General features: G+C 35.7%; 1 protein-coding gene across 1 annotated transcript in view; it reads right to left on the minus strand.

Moving 5' to 3' along the window:
• ALDH1A1 (aldehyde dehydrogenase 1 family member A1) overlaps positions 1-17,685 on the minus strand; it is a 54,624-nt gene that overhangs the window by 15,107 nt on the left and 21,832 nt on the right. Inside the window, 7 exon segments of the mRNA XM_033123754.1 lie at positions 2,337-2,521; positions 4,045-4,147; positions 9,609-9,722; positions 11,397-11,525; positions 13,363-13,424; positions 15,007-15,136; positions 17,056-17,196. Coding sequence (XP_032979645.1) covers positions 2,337-2,521; positions 4,045-4,147; positions 9,609-9,722; positions 11,397-11,525; positions 13,363-13,424; positions 15,007-15,136; positions 17,056-17,196 — 864 coding nt within the window.

A 17,685-nucleotide genomic window follows, 5' to 3' on the forward strand; every position in this document is an offset into this window, starting at 1 on the left:
CTTTTGGACTAGAAACTACTGGTGAAGACTGTTTTGTCTCAGGTGTGGCTGAGGTTAAATTTTAAAGGAAAATCTTCAGAGATTGAGGAATTAAGGTTAGTGCCTCTTGCCAGTTTAATTTGTCTCTTCTTGCTGCTTAAAAAGTGTTGTACTTTATTTTTCTCTTTGACTCTGTAATCTCCCCCATCTTCCAAAGCCCCATAAAAGGTTTCATAAAGGTCTAACTGCACACAACCCAGCAACCATAGCCAATTAGATTTAGGGCTATTTGAAAAAAGAAACCATTTTCTAACATTGGCACAGTATTTGGCACAATGTTACTCAATGCTCTTCAATGCACAATATTTAATTGACTATTCTGAAGAGAAAATATTCTTTCATTTCCAGCAAATTAAGGAAGTTGTAGTGTTGGTTTAATAAGAGGTGATATTTCAATGACGGCATAGTATTTAATACAACCAGACTAAGAGGTGAGGTTAGGTAGTTCTGCTTAGTTAAGGTAGTTTACTTTGTCAATAAGTAGTCAAGGATCCAGGTACAGCTTCTCTGGCCTGCTCCAATATATTAATCTGACTATGTCTCTAAAAACCACAATTTTTTTGGGATTTTATCTCATGATGTTTCCCGAGTCAGAACATTCCCCTGCCTGTGCCTAGAGTAGATATTTGGCGACAATCAGATCCCTGCATCTGCACTAGGAGATAGAGGCTGAAAGGATTTGTTTGTTTGTTGGAAAATTTAGATGGTCACTAACGTTTAAAATATAGGAATTTATATTTTAGTGTCTGGCTAATGACAGTGTGGTCCTACAACCAGCAGCTCCAGCACTGTGTTATAGCCTGAGAATATACCCACTAAGAAGGGCTCCTAGTGGCTAATTGAACTCAAATTTAAAAAACAGAGCCTAGCAGTTGATTTTACACAGAAACCTCTCACATAAACTGTGCTTCAGAGAGAAGCCTGCACTGAACTGCTTGCGGGCATTGTGTTCCTACCGTCTAAACCAGGAGTTCCTGGTATTTTATTTCAACCAATAGGGCTGAAACTTTCCCTGTCCAATTGGAGCTGCACAGCTATATTTCCATCAGTATCTTCACCAATCAATCAGAGCAGCTCCATTCTGACCAATCAGGACAGTACCTTTAGACCAATCAAACTGTGAGGATTTGGAGTCCATTTGTATGAGGACAGACCAATCAGGAACCAGGGGCAGGGACTTCTGTCTATATACAGCCCACCTCTGGCTCAGTTAGCCCACCTTCCCTTTCCACCAAAGACTGAAGATTGTGTTTCCCTGGCTGGAGCTGAAACTGAAACACAGAAGAAGTCTTGCCTGAAACACTGAAGAAGCCTCGCCAGAGCAGAGCAGGCAGAGTGGAGCAGACTGGCACAGAGCAGAGCAGACTGGCACAGAGCAGAGCAGAGTAGAGCTGGAGAGGGGCTCACCTGAGGGCTGCCTCGCCCCAGGTCTGCCTCATAGCCAGGCTGTTGAACAGCCAGGCTCTTCTCACATCGCACTAGATCACAATTGAGCTGTTTGCACTTAATAAAGTTTCCCTCTTCACCACACCCCAAAATGAGTATTCCTGTTGGTGTTGAATTGGTATCAATACTATTGGAAGACAGTAGGAAGACCTACTGCATCAGAATTTGTATTTTAACAAAATCCCGAGATGATTCAAGTGCACAGGAAAGACCGAGAGAACATTGCATTAGAGTTTAGGACTAGTGAGTGAAATTTTCAGTTATTCTTAGGGACATATTCAGTCTGGTCTAGATAATTTTGATTCACCACAAAAATAAACCTTCAGAAGGTTTCAGACTGACCATATCTGAACGTGGTCCTCAGGAACTTCTCAGTAATGCTAGGATATAGCAGGGGCTCTTTATAGTATAATGCGCCATTAGCACATGGGCTAGTCTGTGAAATGTAGTCGGTCATGATGTTGCAACAGTCTCAAAGTGTATATTTTGATGTGTTTCAATTGTGCAAATTATTAATAATTTCCAAGTGGGTAGAGAACTGTATATGAGTATAGGAATCAAGAGGTATGCAGATTGAAGAAAACAAGAAATTAACTAACATATTTGTTATTTTTCCTTACATCTTTAATTCCCAACATGATACATAAAATATTCTTAGATAGAAAAACCGGACAACACAAAAATAGAATGTTTTCTTTACTATTGGGACTTAGATTATATTTTTTAATCAGCAAACTGATACGGTATTGCCACCTAGGAAGATACATATATGAGAAGTAATCTTATTCAATAAAAAGGGGACACTTTATTCTTGTCACTTCAGAAGCCTATTCCTTCTATTGTATACTCACCTGTGGGCCTTGATTGACTCCTGGGGTCAGAGGATTTCCAAGAACATACTTTTTAGCCCGTTCAACACTTCTTCGAACAAACTCATCATAGATTGATTCTTCCACAAAAAGCCGGGATGCAGCTATACAACATTGACCTTGGTGGTAGAATAACCCGAGGTGTGCAAATTCGACGGCATTGTCCACTGCAAAGAAGCCATTCATGTTAAAGAAGAAATATTTTCTACAGATTATATATTTATACACACATATATATATAGATATTTCTCAGAGGTAATAAATTGTTGCAGAAAAATCATGAGTTATGTAGTCAGACATAGATTCAATATATTCCACCTCTTACCAGCCAGGTGACAAACTAAACTTTCTGATCCTTTATTTCCTATGGAAATGACAGCAACAAATAGTAGAATCTGAATAAATGTGGTTATTACAAGTTTAACCTGGGTATTACTAAGAATGTGAAGAGCGTTATAATATGAAATCTCACTGCAAATGATTTTTATAAATATCTCCATTTATAATTAGTGAGGTGACTATGAATATCTCAGGCCTCAGATTTTAACAAAATGACAAAGAAAATATAAAATATCCATTGCATTAAATAACTTCAAAACATTCTTAGATACCTTGATCAATAAGAAAAGTCATGTTTCTGAAAAACAAAATCCAAACTAATATTCAGAATCACTCACCCACCTTACTATCCTGTTCTAGGAAAAAACAATTCCAACTCTATCTAAAGTGTGGCATATTATTTCATGTATGCTTATAAATTTTTCTCATCTATGTATTTGAGTTGGTAGAATGAGCTTTAAAAGGAAAAAATAAGTTGTTCATTAGTAGATGCTGAACAAACAGAGACCTGCATTTAATTTTCTAAATGCTGAAAAATTAATTCAAGATTATAGCAATTGGGTATTGTTACATCTATTCTGTGAATTAATCATGATGCTTAAGTTTTAATGGTTCAGTAAATCAGGATTCTTGCCATGTTTGTAGAACATAAGGTAGGATGCTCTAAAAATTTTAGTTAAGATCACAATACAATACAGGCCAATTCCATGAACCATTTGTGTTTAAAGCTTCAGACCAATAATGCAGCTCTTAAAGAGTTAGATAGATGATCATGTATTTTTGCCAACTGACTCCCATTTAGGAAATAATTGTGGGATTCTACTTGATATTTTATAATGGAGTCACATCATAATTATAGATTTAATATATGTAAATTCAACACTATTTGCTAGGAAAAAAAAGAAATTACTTAAATAGTAGGTATCATTTTCTTCTGGCCATATCAAATAAAAATGAGTACACGACCCAAAATGAAGGGCAAATGTGAAACTTACTTTTGCCTCAGCTGTTCTCAGTCCAGTATGTCTGAGGATATCTCACTATTGTTAACGGTATGCTAATATTTAAAAGTAACATATATTATGGCCCCTAAATGTAAAAGTTAGTTTGCCTAGAGTTCAGCTGGGAAAATAGTCATCTATTCCAAACTGGAAAGAAATAGTGTTTGTGTTAGACTTATCTAGATGTTATAACTTTAGTACAGTTTAAGAGATTTTCAAGAGTAACGCTTGGTTCTGATTAAAGCCTTACACTTTGGTGTTAGATGGAAAACCTCTTGTAAACTTCAAGTTTGCTGTATGGCATTACCAGACACCAAAACGGTGAAGTTAACAGAGTGACTTCTACTCACAGTCGGCATCAGCAAACACAATGCAAGGGCTCTTTCCGCCGAGCTCCAGGGTCACCCTTTTCAGATTGCTTTTCCCAGCAGCTTCTTTGATCATTTTGCCAACCTGAAATGGAGCATTACAAAAGAGGAGGCTTAGTCTGTTCTCATGAAGGCAGGTTTATTTAGCATTTTTAATTTATATGAAGTGTGTGACATACCGTGTTTCCCCAAAAATAAGACCTAGCCGGACAATAAGCACTAATGCATCTTTTGGAGCAAAAATTAATATAAGACCGGGTATTATATTATATTATATTATATTATAAAGACCCGGTCTTATATTATACTAAAATAAGACCGGGTCTTATATTAATTTTTGCTCCAAAAGACACATTAGCGCTGATTGTCCAGCTAGGTCTTATTTTCGGGGAAACATGGTAATTAAGTTTCTTTCGGGAGAAATATTAAATAGCATTTTTCATGATCTGGCACCTTCAAATATCAAAGACTCCTCTGTCCAAGCATAATCACATGGTGAATCAGAAAAATGCTCATAAGAACAGAGATATAGAATATGAAAGCCAGCAAATAGACACATGAAAAAATGCTCAACATTACTAATCATCAGAGAAATGCAAATAAAAAACCACAATGAGATATCACCTCACCCCAGTTAAAAGGCTATCATCAACAAGACAAATAGTAACAAGTGTTGGATCCAGAGGCTGTGGAGAAAAAGGGACCCTCATACACTGTTGGTGGGAATGCGGATTGGTACAGCCGTTATGGAAGGCAGTGTGGAGGTTCCTCAAAAAATTAAGAATAAAATTACCATATGACCCAGCAATCCCTCTCCTGGATATCTACCCCCAAAACTCTGAGAACATTTATCCATAAATACATGTGTGCTCCAATGTTCATTGCAGCTTTATTTATGGTGGCCAAGACATGGAAACAATGAAAATGTCCTTCGATAGATGAATGGATAAAGAAGTTGTGGTATATATACACATGGAATACTACTCGGCGGTAAGAAAAGATGAAATAGAACCATTTGTGACAACATGGATGGATCTTGAGATTATAATGAATGCTAAGCGAAATAAGTCAGAGAGAAAAAGTTGAGAACTATATGATTTCACTGATATATGGTATATAAAACTGAAAACAAAAGAACAAGACAAACAAATGAAGGAACAAAAACTCATAGACACAGACAATAGTTTAGGGGTTACCAGAGGGTTAGGGGGCAGGGGGGTACTAGAAGAGGGTAAACAGAGTCTAATATATGGTGATGGAACGAGAACTGACTCTGGGTGGTGAACACACAATGTGAGATACAGATAATGTATTCAGATTTGTACACCTGAAATTTATGTAACTTTACTAATTGTCACCCCAATAAACTTTAATTTTAAAAAGACTAACAAAAAAAGAATATGAAAGCTAGTCTTGATATACATGGTTAGAGAGGAAGTTATTTTTCATTTTAAGCAGAACATCATCTTTCTACTGATAGGTTTGACATGTCTTATCTATGTGACCATAACCATAGACTTATCCATGTGATTCCAACCATAACTTATCTATGTGACTTTTCATCCCTCTACTGAAATCCAGAAAACTCTATCCAGACTAACTGGCACATTTACCACCCCCCCCCCCCCCGAATCCTCTCTCTTTCTTTTCCTCACTAGATGCAAACCTCACCGGGGCTGCCTCCAATCCTACCCTTTGAATCCTTCCCTGATGACTCTAGGTGGACATGACCCTTTCTTCCTCTGACTGCCCATGGAACCTTCATGAAAACTCTTTCAAAGCCTCCCTCAGATTGTATTATTTGCATACATATCAATTTCCCAAAGAGATGTCTCCTCCTTGGTAGCCATGACGATATTCTGTCACTGCGTACCTTTTCCCAGCACTATCTCAGTAGGCTCACTTAACTATTGATTGACTGACAGACCTCTCTCTCCCCTTCTCCCTCTCGCCCTCCACACCTCTGAACAGTGGAGTTAGAAGAAAGAAATTGGATCTGTGCTCAGTTAGCTGGAATCCTACTGTTCTGGTTTCTTCTTTAATGCTAGTTGCCTCTCTTCAGAGAAAGACATTGTTTTCTTTTTCTTTTGGATCACTTCCCATCAAGATTATTTTCTGTAGTTGTTTTTGTTTTCCATCTCTAAAACCCGGTCTGTTTTTTAACTATTCTTCTTTACTTTTTTTTATTAAAGTCTTAATGCACTAAAATGATCTTATATATTTTTTTAAAAGATGATTCATTTTATCTTACTTTTAAAAAATTCTTTTATTCTCTGGATTTTTTTTCCTACTTGACACCTCAGATTTTAATAAAAAGTTCCTATCCCAACTGAACAAAGGGTGAGTAGATGCTTGCTGAATATGTATTTAAATTTTATGTAGTTACTGAACTGACTGCTGCTGTGCATTATAGAGCAGAACATTAATTAATCTACTAATGTTTTCATCTTATTTAAAGGTTTCATGGGACTAAGTCAAACCCCTATGATTAATAAAAAATAAAATAAAAGTAGACTTGCAGAGGGGAAACCCTGTCTGAAATTTCTTTAGTATTCCATTTTCTTTTAACAACATATTTCTTATGACCACTTTTAAAAACTGAATTTTCATTTAAGGCAGTTAAGAATTTTCTGTTTCCTAGAAATTATTCCTTGGTTTTCATCCTCTGAACTCTCCAAATTCTTTCTGCGTGCTATTTTTTTTCTTTTCTGTTTATTTTTCTTAGACATATTTACTGAGAAACTTTATTAAAGTAGATAATTTTTCTCTTGGGTAGGGATGTAAGATTAGAGGCATTTTTCTAAAAGCTATAGGTGTCAAAAGTATGAAGAATGTTAGAAGTATGAGTGAGGTAGAAAGGTTACACTTTTGCTTAGTGACAATCGGATAGCAAATAACAGGTTTGCTTGAGTTTTTCCCAAAATCTAGCTAAAGCCAAAACAAGGAAACATCAATATTTGTCCTATGATTTTGTTCCCTTAGTTTGAAAAAAGTAAAGGTTAATATTTTTTCTCAAAGAGGTCTTCAATGAAGAAAAGATAAGAACTATTGATTATGGTAAACAGTGTATACCATGATACTGTGGCATCACCACAAGGGGCAGAAGTAGCAAATGCTTGTGAAAATGTCTTAACTTATTTTATCCTGCCCAGTGTGGGTTGGATTCTGTTTTAAATTAATCTAACGGGACATTAAAATTCATACCCTACTAGAAGCATTTTTAGAATGGGGTTCATTGCTACAATGACCGGAAGAAATATAACCCATTGTTCTTTCATGGCATTTGGCAAGTTCCCTACTATCTGTCAAGTAACAAACCTGAAGCTAAAAGAGAACTCAGAAAGATTGATTTTTTTCTGTGAGGCTTATAAAAATCATCTTAGTCACATTTAATTTTTTCATACTGATTTCGAAGTAGTTACTGTACTGGTTTCTGGAGATAACAATGAATAAGATAGTCTTTGAAGATAGTCAGCAAAAGAGCGAGATACACAAGAAAGCAATGAACATGCACTATCGTAATTACACATCATGGATAATAGTAACACAGACAGGGAGTTTTAAAATTCAGGATGCTCCCGGGACTGCAGAAAAAGCCAGAGAGGTAACATGTGGTGGGAGCCATGTTATAGATGGTATGGTCACATATGATCAAAAGCCTGGAGGGATGAAAAGATACATGGAATGATCAGGAAGTAATTACGTCTTCCCTCACAACATCTAAACTACAGAACACACATAATAACTGTGCTATTTATTAAGTAGGATGCTAAAAGTTTCATTACTCATTAGCTCATTCAATTTTATTCTGTACAACTCAGTAAGGTAGATACTATTAATTCCATTTTACAAATGAAGAAACTCAAATTCAGCAAGGGTTATCTTAATATTTGGAAGATACACTGCTAAGAGAGGTAGAGTCAGAATTTGAACCCAGATGTTTCTTAGTCTTCTAATCTCAAGGTTTCTTTGTTGGTAGGTAAAGTGCCCTTGGATTCTATAGGGGCTCAGGGATGAGTCAAGACAAACAGGCAGTGACGCTGGTGATGGGATCAGGGAACAATAGAGCCCAGGTCCAGATGAACTGAAAAATGAGTAGGCATGGGATCTAGAGCTGGAAATGTATATGGAATCCCTGTTGGGGAAGGAAGAATGCTAGGCTGAGAAATTTGTGCCTTCCTGCCTTTACCTCCTCGACCATAACTTCGACCTGTGATTTCACCATTTTTTAATTCATTGCCATGTCTTGAACATTCCCGATTGTTTTGTCCACAGAATCCTGAATATGGGATTGGCTTCCCCCTACCTCAATTAGGGGTTTGCAGATGCAAACTTTTTCTACTCTGTGTCTATGAAAAACTAGAAAAATATACACTATTTACCTCATTTAAAAAATATCAAGAAAAATAAAGTTTGATTTTCCACCATTTTAGTGCTCTATGCAAATGATTTTTTTTCTTTTGTTTTTTAATTGGAATGGTTAATTAGGAGTGTAAAGTAATCCAATAAGTCTTTCCTCACTATCTAGAATGTTCTTCCTGCTCCTCAATCTCCAGGGAATTTTTTAAAGAAAGTAACCATTCTTCAAAAACCAGAGCAAGTTCTAGCACCCATTTAGACATTATTCCTTTCTGTGAAATTCCTTCCAGCACTTCATACATATCTTAGTATCTTATCACATCCTGCCTTGTTTGTATTCTTGTCAGCAGCTTTGCAAGAAGGTGTGATTCTCAATCTTCATTCTCTATACTGTATGCCTGTAAAAGGCATGCATTATATTTTGCCTTAAACATTTAATAATGTCACATAGTGTAATAAAATGAGTAAGAGTGTTTTTTTTTGGTTTCTTTGTTTGTTTGTTCTTGCTTCATACAGTATGATTTCACCACTTTCTTTTGTTTGCAATAAAAAGTCATCTCAATAGGTGGGAATCCATTCTCTCAAATTCCACCTTCCAGGCTGCTCTCTCTTTCTCTCTCTCATGCCTCTCCTCGCTGTGCCCACAGCTGGGGCCTTGCTCTTTAACCTTCTAGAAGGCTCAGCTGGAGCCAGAGAGGCAGAAAAGGTAGGCTGGGCCAGCAGTAACATCTGGGGAAGCTGAGCTGCTGGCTCTCTTTCACAATGTTCAGGGAAGAGAGAGCCCCAAATAAGGTGCTACAGGTGAGGCTCAGCTATTTAAGTTTTATAATCCACAGAACAAAATTACATTCACTCATACAAATCATTGTAGCCTAATTTATATTTTCTATCATAAACTGTACTAATCATATGACAAGGTCTAATTGGTCATATTTTCTCATCAGGGAAAGTAATGAACACACCGAAAACCATTTACGCCAGTCCTTCTGAGTTGGTAATAGGTATTTCGTTTCATCTCAATTACATCTGCTTATGTTCTATAAACATGTTTGAGGGCTAGAATGAGGAACAACAAAAAGAACTTTTGTTTTAAGGAAATGTTGGCTTAAAAACATTTACATAAAACATGCTTCTGACAGCTGGAGACACAGACATTCTTAACTACTGGACGGAGTAAATGTTGTTACCTCTGTAGATCCTGTGAAGGCCACTTTGTCTACATCCATGTGAGAAGAAATGGCTGCCCCTGCAGTAGGCCCATAACCAGGGACAATGTTCACTACTCCAGGAGGAAACCCTGCCTAAAAGATACAAGTAAAAAAGTTACAACAAAACTGAAAATTTAATTCTATTTAAAAGAAAAAAAAAAACAAGTATGGGATCAAAGCTGCCTCTTTATTCTAACCTTATGAGTTTCTCTACCAAGAAAGATTCCCAGGGTGGCTGGTTGGCTCAGTGGTTGGAGTGCAGCGCTCATAACACCAAGATCCCTGGTTCGATTCCCACTTGGGCCAGTGAGCTGCACCCCCTCCCCCACAACTAGCTTGTAAACAACAACTTGACATGGAGCTGATGGGTCTTGGAAAAACACTGTTTTCCAATATTCTCCAATAAAAAAAATAAAAAAATAAAAAGATTCACATAAGTGGTTTTATTATTGTTGTTGTTATTGTTATCAATTTCATTGGTTAGCCACTTATTAAATTGGTGCAAAATTAATTGAGGTTTTTGCCTTTTTGCCTATTTTAACCTTTTAAACTGCAATTACTTTTGCACCAACCTAATGAAAAAACCTCAAGAGTTGCATTGTTGAGGGACCATTTCTACTTAGGGTAAATGCATGCTAGACTTTTGTAGATCCTTGCTTCAATGATGGCTGCCTCAAATTTCATAGTAGTAACTGAAAAGATAGTATATGCAAATGTTTGGTAAATTATTACATAGAAGGACAACAATGTGCTTCGTATCCCATCAACAAAAATAAGAAGCTAAAGTGATCCCACATTTTAATTTCTAGCTGTTGATTGTTCCAAGCATAGGAACTGGGTTGTAAATTTCTATTGGTATTACTTAATCAGTAAAATATTAGGTAAGAACCAGTAAAATATTAGGTAAGAACCATCATTCATTCTTGATTAAGCGTCACAGATTGATGTCATTCTTAGTTAAAGAATTATCAGGTAGAAAATAGTGTGGCAACTGATATAAGCACATTACAGTTTCGTGTTATTTGCATCAAAGTGACTCATTTTGACATCTCTTTTGACTTTTTTTTTTTAATTTGAAGTTAAGAGTATGTTTAAGATATAGGTTTGGTGTTCCTAAATTTAAGTTTCTAGTGACTAAAGCTTTTTTTTAAAGTTTTGGTAAGATATGAAGGGCAGAGGACAGTAAATTACAAGAAAAAAGGTATTGACACAATCCGGATAGTTGATGAAAATAAATTTCATGTGTTCTTTTGCCAATTTTTGAACATGAAGGTAAGCAGAGGAAACCACGATAGAAAAGAGAATATCAACATATCCCCTAATGGGTAGATGTGTTTACAAACTATATGGCCCAATATTACAAGCAAGTAAATTGGCACAGAGGCCTCCAACCTTCAGATGGACTAGTTTAAACAAATTTGCAGAACCTCCAGGCCATTCATGGCAGTTGTAAACCAATTTACATTTCAACATTTGAAAGAAAGCTATATCAATTTTAACATGAATTTGCATTCATAAGAGTTGGGTTCAAGAAACAAAAAGTCATGATAAGGTGACTCTTTGACATGAAACCCTTGAGCCTGGCTTCCTGTCTCCATTTTGGCAGAGGTTCATTTAGGTGGACTGCCATCTGGCAGCCATGCTAAATGTGTCTTCACCATTGGACAGGAGCCATTGGCAGATAGTATACAGTAAGACCAAATGATGTCTTCCTATTGTAAAGTAGGATTCCTGCATTTGGTGCATATTTTCATTTAGGAAACTTACCTCTTTTATTAAGGATGCCACATGAAGAGCAGTGAGAGGAGTTTGCTCTGCTGGTTTGACAACCACTGTGTTTCCACAGCTAAGAGCAGGCCCTATCTTCCAAATGAACATAACCAACGGGAAATTCCACTAGAAAGCAATAAAGAACAATAGAGTTTTTGTTAGCTAAAGGCCAAAGTCACTAATCTAACTTCTACATTATACACTCCCTGTAGATGTTAAATAATAATTATAGTAGTGTTGTTTAATCATCTTGTATATTTTAATTAAGTTCACTGCAAAAAGCAACTTATAAATTTTAAGGAGCTCCAAATAAACTAGATATACCATGTTTCCTCGAAAATAAGACCTAGCCAGACAGTCATACCTAATGCGTCTTTTGGAGCAAAAATTAATATAAGACCCAGTCTTATTTTACTATAAGACTGGGTCTTTAATATAATATAATATAATATAATATAATATAATATAATATAATATAATATAATATAATATAATATAATATCGGGTCTTATACTAATTTTTGCTCCAAAAGATGCATTAGAACTGCTTGTCTGGCTAGGTCTTATTTTTGGGGAAACATGGTAGGAGATGAACAGGAGTGAGCCACGATATTTTATCAGGTGCTATTATTTTGAGCTCTTTTTCTACCAGTATGAAAAAAGAAAATCACTACATGGTATAGAAATCAAGGCTTACTATTAAACATTTTATAAATGATCTGTCTTTAAAATGTGTAATTATTCCTCCCTTCCTGTTGACCATCTATTGTTACTATTTACCTAATACTATTACTTAGTAGCATTTATTTCTAAGACAAATATCTTGTTAAAGACAAAGAAGTCTAGGGTCTGAAGGACAACAGCTTTGTTCAAATTTCAGCTCAACCACTGACCAGCCATGTGAACTCAGACAAGTTCCATGCTTTCTAAGCATAATTTCATTATCTATAAGTACTAATACAAGTCTTCTCTACCTCAGAAGATTGTCCTGGGGATTCATGGAGAAAGTGGGCCAAATGCTTAACACAGTGATTGGTTCATCATAGGTGTGCAATAAATATTAGCTCTTATCAGTATTCAAAATTGTGTAGTTTTTAATGGATTTATTGAAATTTTTGAACTAATGAGAAATTTCATTCAAAATGGTGATATGTATACATTTCAATCTTTTTGGAAGAGAATATATCATTGCCCTTTCTCATCTAAGGACTTTGGGACACTTTACCATCTTTTTATTTGGCCTTTTTGAATGTCAGTTAAAGTGAAATCATTTAGATAATTTCCTATTTGTTGGGCCAAAAAGAAAGTCTTCATGATTCTGCTTAAAATACTACCTTGTCTAAGAAGAATTCGAAGTATCAAAGCCTCTTAACTAAAAAGAATATATTTCATACAGTGCTCCAATAGTTTCTTCCATTTTAAATAAAACATTTCATTCAGTATTTGAAACTCTATTTGCTACTATTCTCTAGGATGAGAAGTCTCAATGAGGAGATAAAAAGTGTGGGAGAATGGTAGGCCATACTACATTTCACTAAAATGGTAACCTGCAGTAGATGTGCCAGAAACGACCATTTACTATATATATATATATATCTAAATATATATGTAAATATATGTATGTAAATATATATGTAAATATACATATATGGGACTTAAAATTAGTATACAATGTAGCATTTCAAAAATGACCCATAGAGTAAAAGGTCAAGATTTGTTGATGCTGAAATGCTGAAACACACTCAAGAGATATGCCAGGATATAGATAGGTTTTTGGACTATCTAATTCATATCCAAGGAGTTCAATCATAGGAAGACTCAACTTCAACAGTTACTATATTTGCTCCACATTTAGCAACTATCTAAGTATTCATCTGTACTGAGAAGAGCTTCATTACCAAGTGAAAGAGAATTAGAACTCATTTTCTTTTTAGGATTGAAAATTATACAGGAGACCAACTTACAGGAATGATTTGACCACACACACCAATAGGCTCATGTCTTGTATAAGTAAAAAAATTTCCATCTGGAAAATAAAACACACAATCATTTATAGACAAATTCGTTTGACATTTACGGAATGGTGGGTTTGGTGCTGATGTGGGAAGAAGGTGTAGACAATAATTTAAAGAAAAACAAAATATCTTCAACTATTTACAAAATGAAAAATTGAGCCCTCAAATAGTAATCTGAAATGAGAGGAACCACAGAACCGAATTAGGTCAAAGCCAAATTGGAAAATGTCTGAAAGACATTTAATTCTATCTCTCATCATGTAGGAGGGCTGTTTTCTAAATCATCCTTATTCTCAAATTTCCCTTTCTTTCATAAGAAAGGAAATAAAAGGTGTGTGGCTAAGAAAAGAACAGTCAGAATTTTTTTTCTGGCAAATCTAGGTTCTACTAGTAAAGATATAATTTTTTTAGGTAATATAACTTAAACAATAGTGAAATTGAAAAAAAAAAGTAGATTAAAAAATATCTCCCTCCGAGCAATAAACCTTTCCTACTGGCTTGCTCTAAAATGTCCTCTTTTTGCCTACCAAACAACAAAGCAAACTTTCTTAATCCATGAAAAAAATGCCAGAAGTAGAAGCATTTCTTTTCAATCTGGATTTGATTGATTCATATGCCTCAGAGTTTGATGTGGTCCTCCTAGGGGTTACTTCGTGCTTTGTGATCTATTCTGTTCCAGTTCCCGCAAAAAATTTTGGCTATCGTAGTGGGAAGGCGCCTTATCAAGATTCATGTGTACTTCAAATGGCTTCTCCCATTTTGTCAAAGGGTAAAGTAAGGTTTCTAAAATAGCCACATTTCTTGGTATTACCATGGTCTCATTCTCCTCTTTTAACTTCCTGGCTCTCACTTCTAACCTGCTGGATGCTCTAATGACATTGGAAATGCCCATCAGGGGCAGTCCTGGAGGGTGTTGTATTTCTATAGTCAGTAAGTTTATACAAATTAAATGCTACCCATAATGTTTTCCAAAATGACACTTTTTTACATTCCTATTCCATTTTGTGCGTACTCTACTAAAATACTGAAACACATACATACACATTCACTCACACAAATTCTTAAATTGTGCTATAAACACAGCCCCAGCTTGCTTTGAAGTTACTTGAAACAAATCAATGTGAATTGGTTTGTTTAATTAATCTGCTGTAACTATACTGAGTTAGACCAGGCACGGATGCCATAACTGATTCACACTGGAACATTCGAAGAGGCTTAAATAATTACAATTTAGAAAGGGTATAAATGCCACTATAGGAATAAAACCCAAATAAGTAATTTCAGAGGCCAGCTTTGAAAAGTTTGGGCCCTTAGAGAAACAAGTGCTGTAAGTCAGTAGTTCAGGCATAAGAATGTTCTTTAATGTTTTCTGAAGTATCCATAGTGTTATCTTCTGCATGATTGTGCTGAAACATTGTTAAACGCCAGTTGATGAATCTTAGCTGTTCAGAACTGCATTGTCTCAAAGTCAAGAAGAAAATAATTTGCCTTATTTGGTTGACGTCTTTATAAGGGAGAGTTTGGAATTAGTCAGCTGTACAGTAACCTTCTCCCCACTACCTCCACCCCTGGTGGTTTCTCAAAGCTACTTACCAATAGGTATTGTGCTGCCCTGGATCTTGTCAGCCCACCCTGCGCAGTAGCGTAATGTTTTTATGCAGCCTCCTAAATCCATCAGATATGCATTGGAAAATAGTTTTCCACCATTCATTGACTCCATTGTCTGAAAAAGACATTAAACCTCAAATCTAAACTTCTGTAAATGTTTACATTAAAAATACATTGTTCATATTTTGAATAATCATATGCTAGAGAATTTTGAAAATAGAAGAAATTTTGTAAGTCATTTTGTTTAACCTCTTCTTTTAAAAAAGGAGACTTAAAAAAGTTGAAATGATTTGTGTGTTTACCTAAGGTCACATAGCAAGACTCCGGTAGAAAGGTTAGTAAGATTCTGGTTTCTAAACCCAAGTACTCCTCCCTCATTCTTTATGTCCTCCAGCTAACAAACTTTCTAGGAATTGGTAACAATTTGATATATGCACAGCTAGTGAGAGTGACACCTAATCAGTTCAGAGTTCCAACAAGATTTCACTTGTATAATAAAACTTTGGGTGACAAGTTAGTGTCAGGGACTATTAATAACGCCTGAATAATCATTTTTAATTTTTACATTCCATGTCCATATAACCAATCAATTCACACAAACTTAAGTGACCCATGAATCTTTCATCCATGAGTTTCTTCAGCAGAATTTTTAATTGTGAAACTTCCAGTTTTGCTACTATTGTCATAATTATTGTTGGAATAGTCAGGCTGTAAAGTTCTACATTTTCTAGTCTAGTGCCCTAACCACTACAGGATGACTTCTCTTTTCTTCATTTCTTAAGCAGAAGTTTAATGAGCTCTTTGGGACCTAGTGGTCTGGTGGGTCAGGAATGTACAGGTGACAAACTAATTGTTTCTCATCTGTTATGCAGTCTTCTGTCTCTGTGTGATACGATACACCATCTCAAAATTTCATTAAACGTGATTTTTGTATGCCTGCTCTTTTTTCTTCCTTAGCATCGTACGCTGACGGAGACAATCAACACTCTATAATCCACAAATGAGATAAGTAAGAGAGGCTAAGTTTTGCCAAATTCTGCTTTCTTCCTACAGGACATTTAGTTAGTGTACTTTTATTGTACATATCTTCTAATTCCATCATTTTATACATTTCAATTACACTAAATCTTTGAGTAATAAATGGTCCTTTAATGAACTATAATTGCTAGTGTTGATTTTTTTTAAAAATGTAGGCCTCTTTGTTACTGCTAGTTTAAGATTCTAAAAATAATAAAATTTGCTCTGAAACCGGATCTTAGTATTAGTTTGTGTTAAATTGGCTTCACTATAATGCCCAATTGAGAAGAAAATAAGGGACATAGCCTCCCCCATCCATTTTATGTGCTGACTCATCTAATTGCTAAAATGTTTTTTAAAAAGCAGTCTACATAAAAATACAATTTTAATAAACATGAATGATTGGATTTTTCCTTTATTCCTCACCTGTTTCACCTGTAAAAAGAACATAAATTAATCAAGACCATTGTAAACATATTCATTTCAGGAAAGGAAAAAAAATGACCATTTATTAAGTATCTTGGAGGGCTAGATTAAGGAGAAACAAGATTTATTTTAGAGAGAGATTCTGGTCACCTTTAACAAACTCTATGGGATTTTTCTACTCAAAAAGGTCAGTGGCCAAGTGATTTAGGGAAACCCAGTATATTATTCTAGGATATTCACATTGCCTGCTATCTTGTTCCTTCCAAGAAATTCTCGAGTAAATGAAAAAAAAAATTGTTCAATTTGGTTTAACTCTGGGTTTGCCAAAGTTTAGACTGTATTCTTGGAGTATACTCTATTCTTGGAGTAGAAATTAACATCATCCAGAACAGAATGCAGATTATTATCTAAAAATAAACTCAGTGATAATATTCCTATACCAGAGCTGGTAGATGAAGTCTCTGTTTCCTTTGTAGAGAGAATGTAATAATCACACACACAAAAAAAAAACACACACACACACAAAAGTGCCAATCCAAACAATGAAAGCTTTCTAGAGATCTCGCTATGTTTAGTTTAGTTAATACTCACGGCCAGCAGCAGACGATCTCTTTCAATTAGATCAGCCAACTTGTACAGTAGGCGTCCCCTCTCTGAAGCATCCATAGTACGCCATGGAGAGCCGATCTGAAAAGCCTGACGTGCGGCCTTCACTGCCTTATCAACATCCTCCTGTAAGTCACAGGCAATTCAATTCAGTAGGCTAAACATATTAGCAAATCCAGTGTCGGTAACCCTATAAAATAGACTAAAACTCCTCATAAGCAGGCACTGTGTCTTCATTAGCCCGACATCTAGCACACTGTATCAACTCTACTGCTGTACACTGGAATTTCAGTGTAATTCTGCCGAATCTTTAGAATGATGAGTCCCCTCCCCACATAGCACAAGCTTGTTTTTTTACAATATAAATATTATATTTTAATAGTTGCTATCATTTGAGTGCTTGCCATATGTCAAGTAAGGTTATAATTACTTTACACATATTAAGTCATTTCATGCTCAACAATTTTATGAGACAAACACGTTCCCCAATTTACAGATGAAGAAACTGAAACAAAGAGAGATTTGCCCAAGGTCAATGGCTGAAAGTGGCTGAACTGAGTTTTAAACGGAGCCAGTCTGACCGTCATGCCTTTGCTCTCCACCATTACATTGCAG

Source organism: Rhinolophus ferrumequinum, chromosome 12 (genome assembly GCF_004115265.2).
Source record: "Rhinolophus ferrumequinum isolate MPI-CBG mRhiFer1 chromosome 12, mRhiFer1_v1.p, whole genome shotgun sequence".
In the NCBI taxonomy this organism is placed as follows: domain Eukaryota; kingdom Metazoa; phylum Chordata; class Mammalia; order Chiroptera; family Rhinolophidae; genus Rhinolophus; species Rhinolophus ferrumequinum.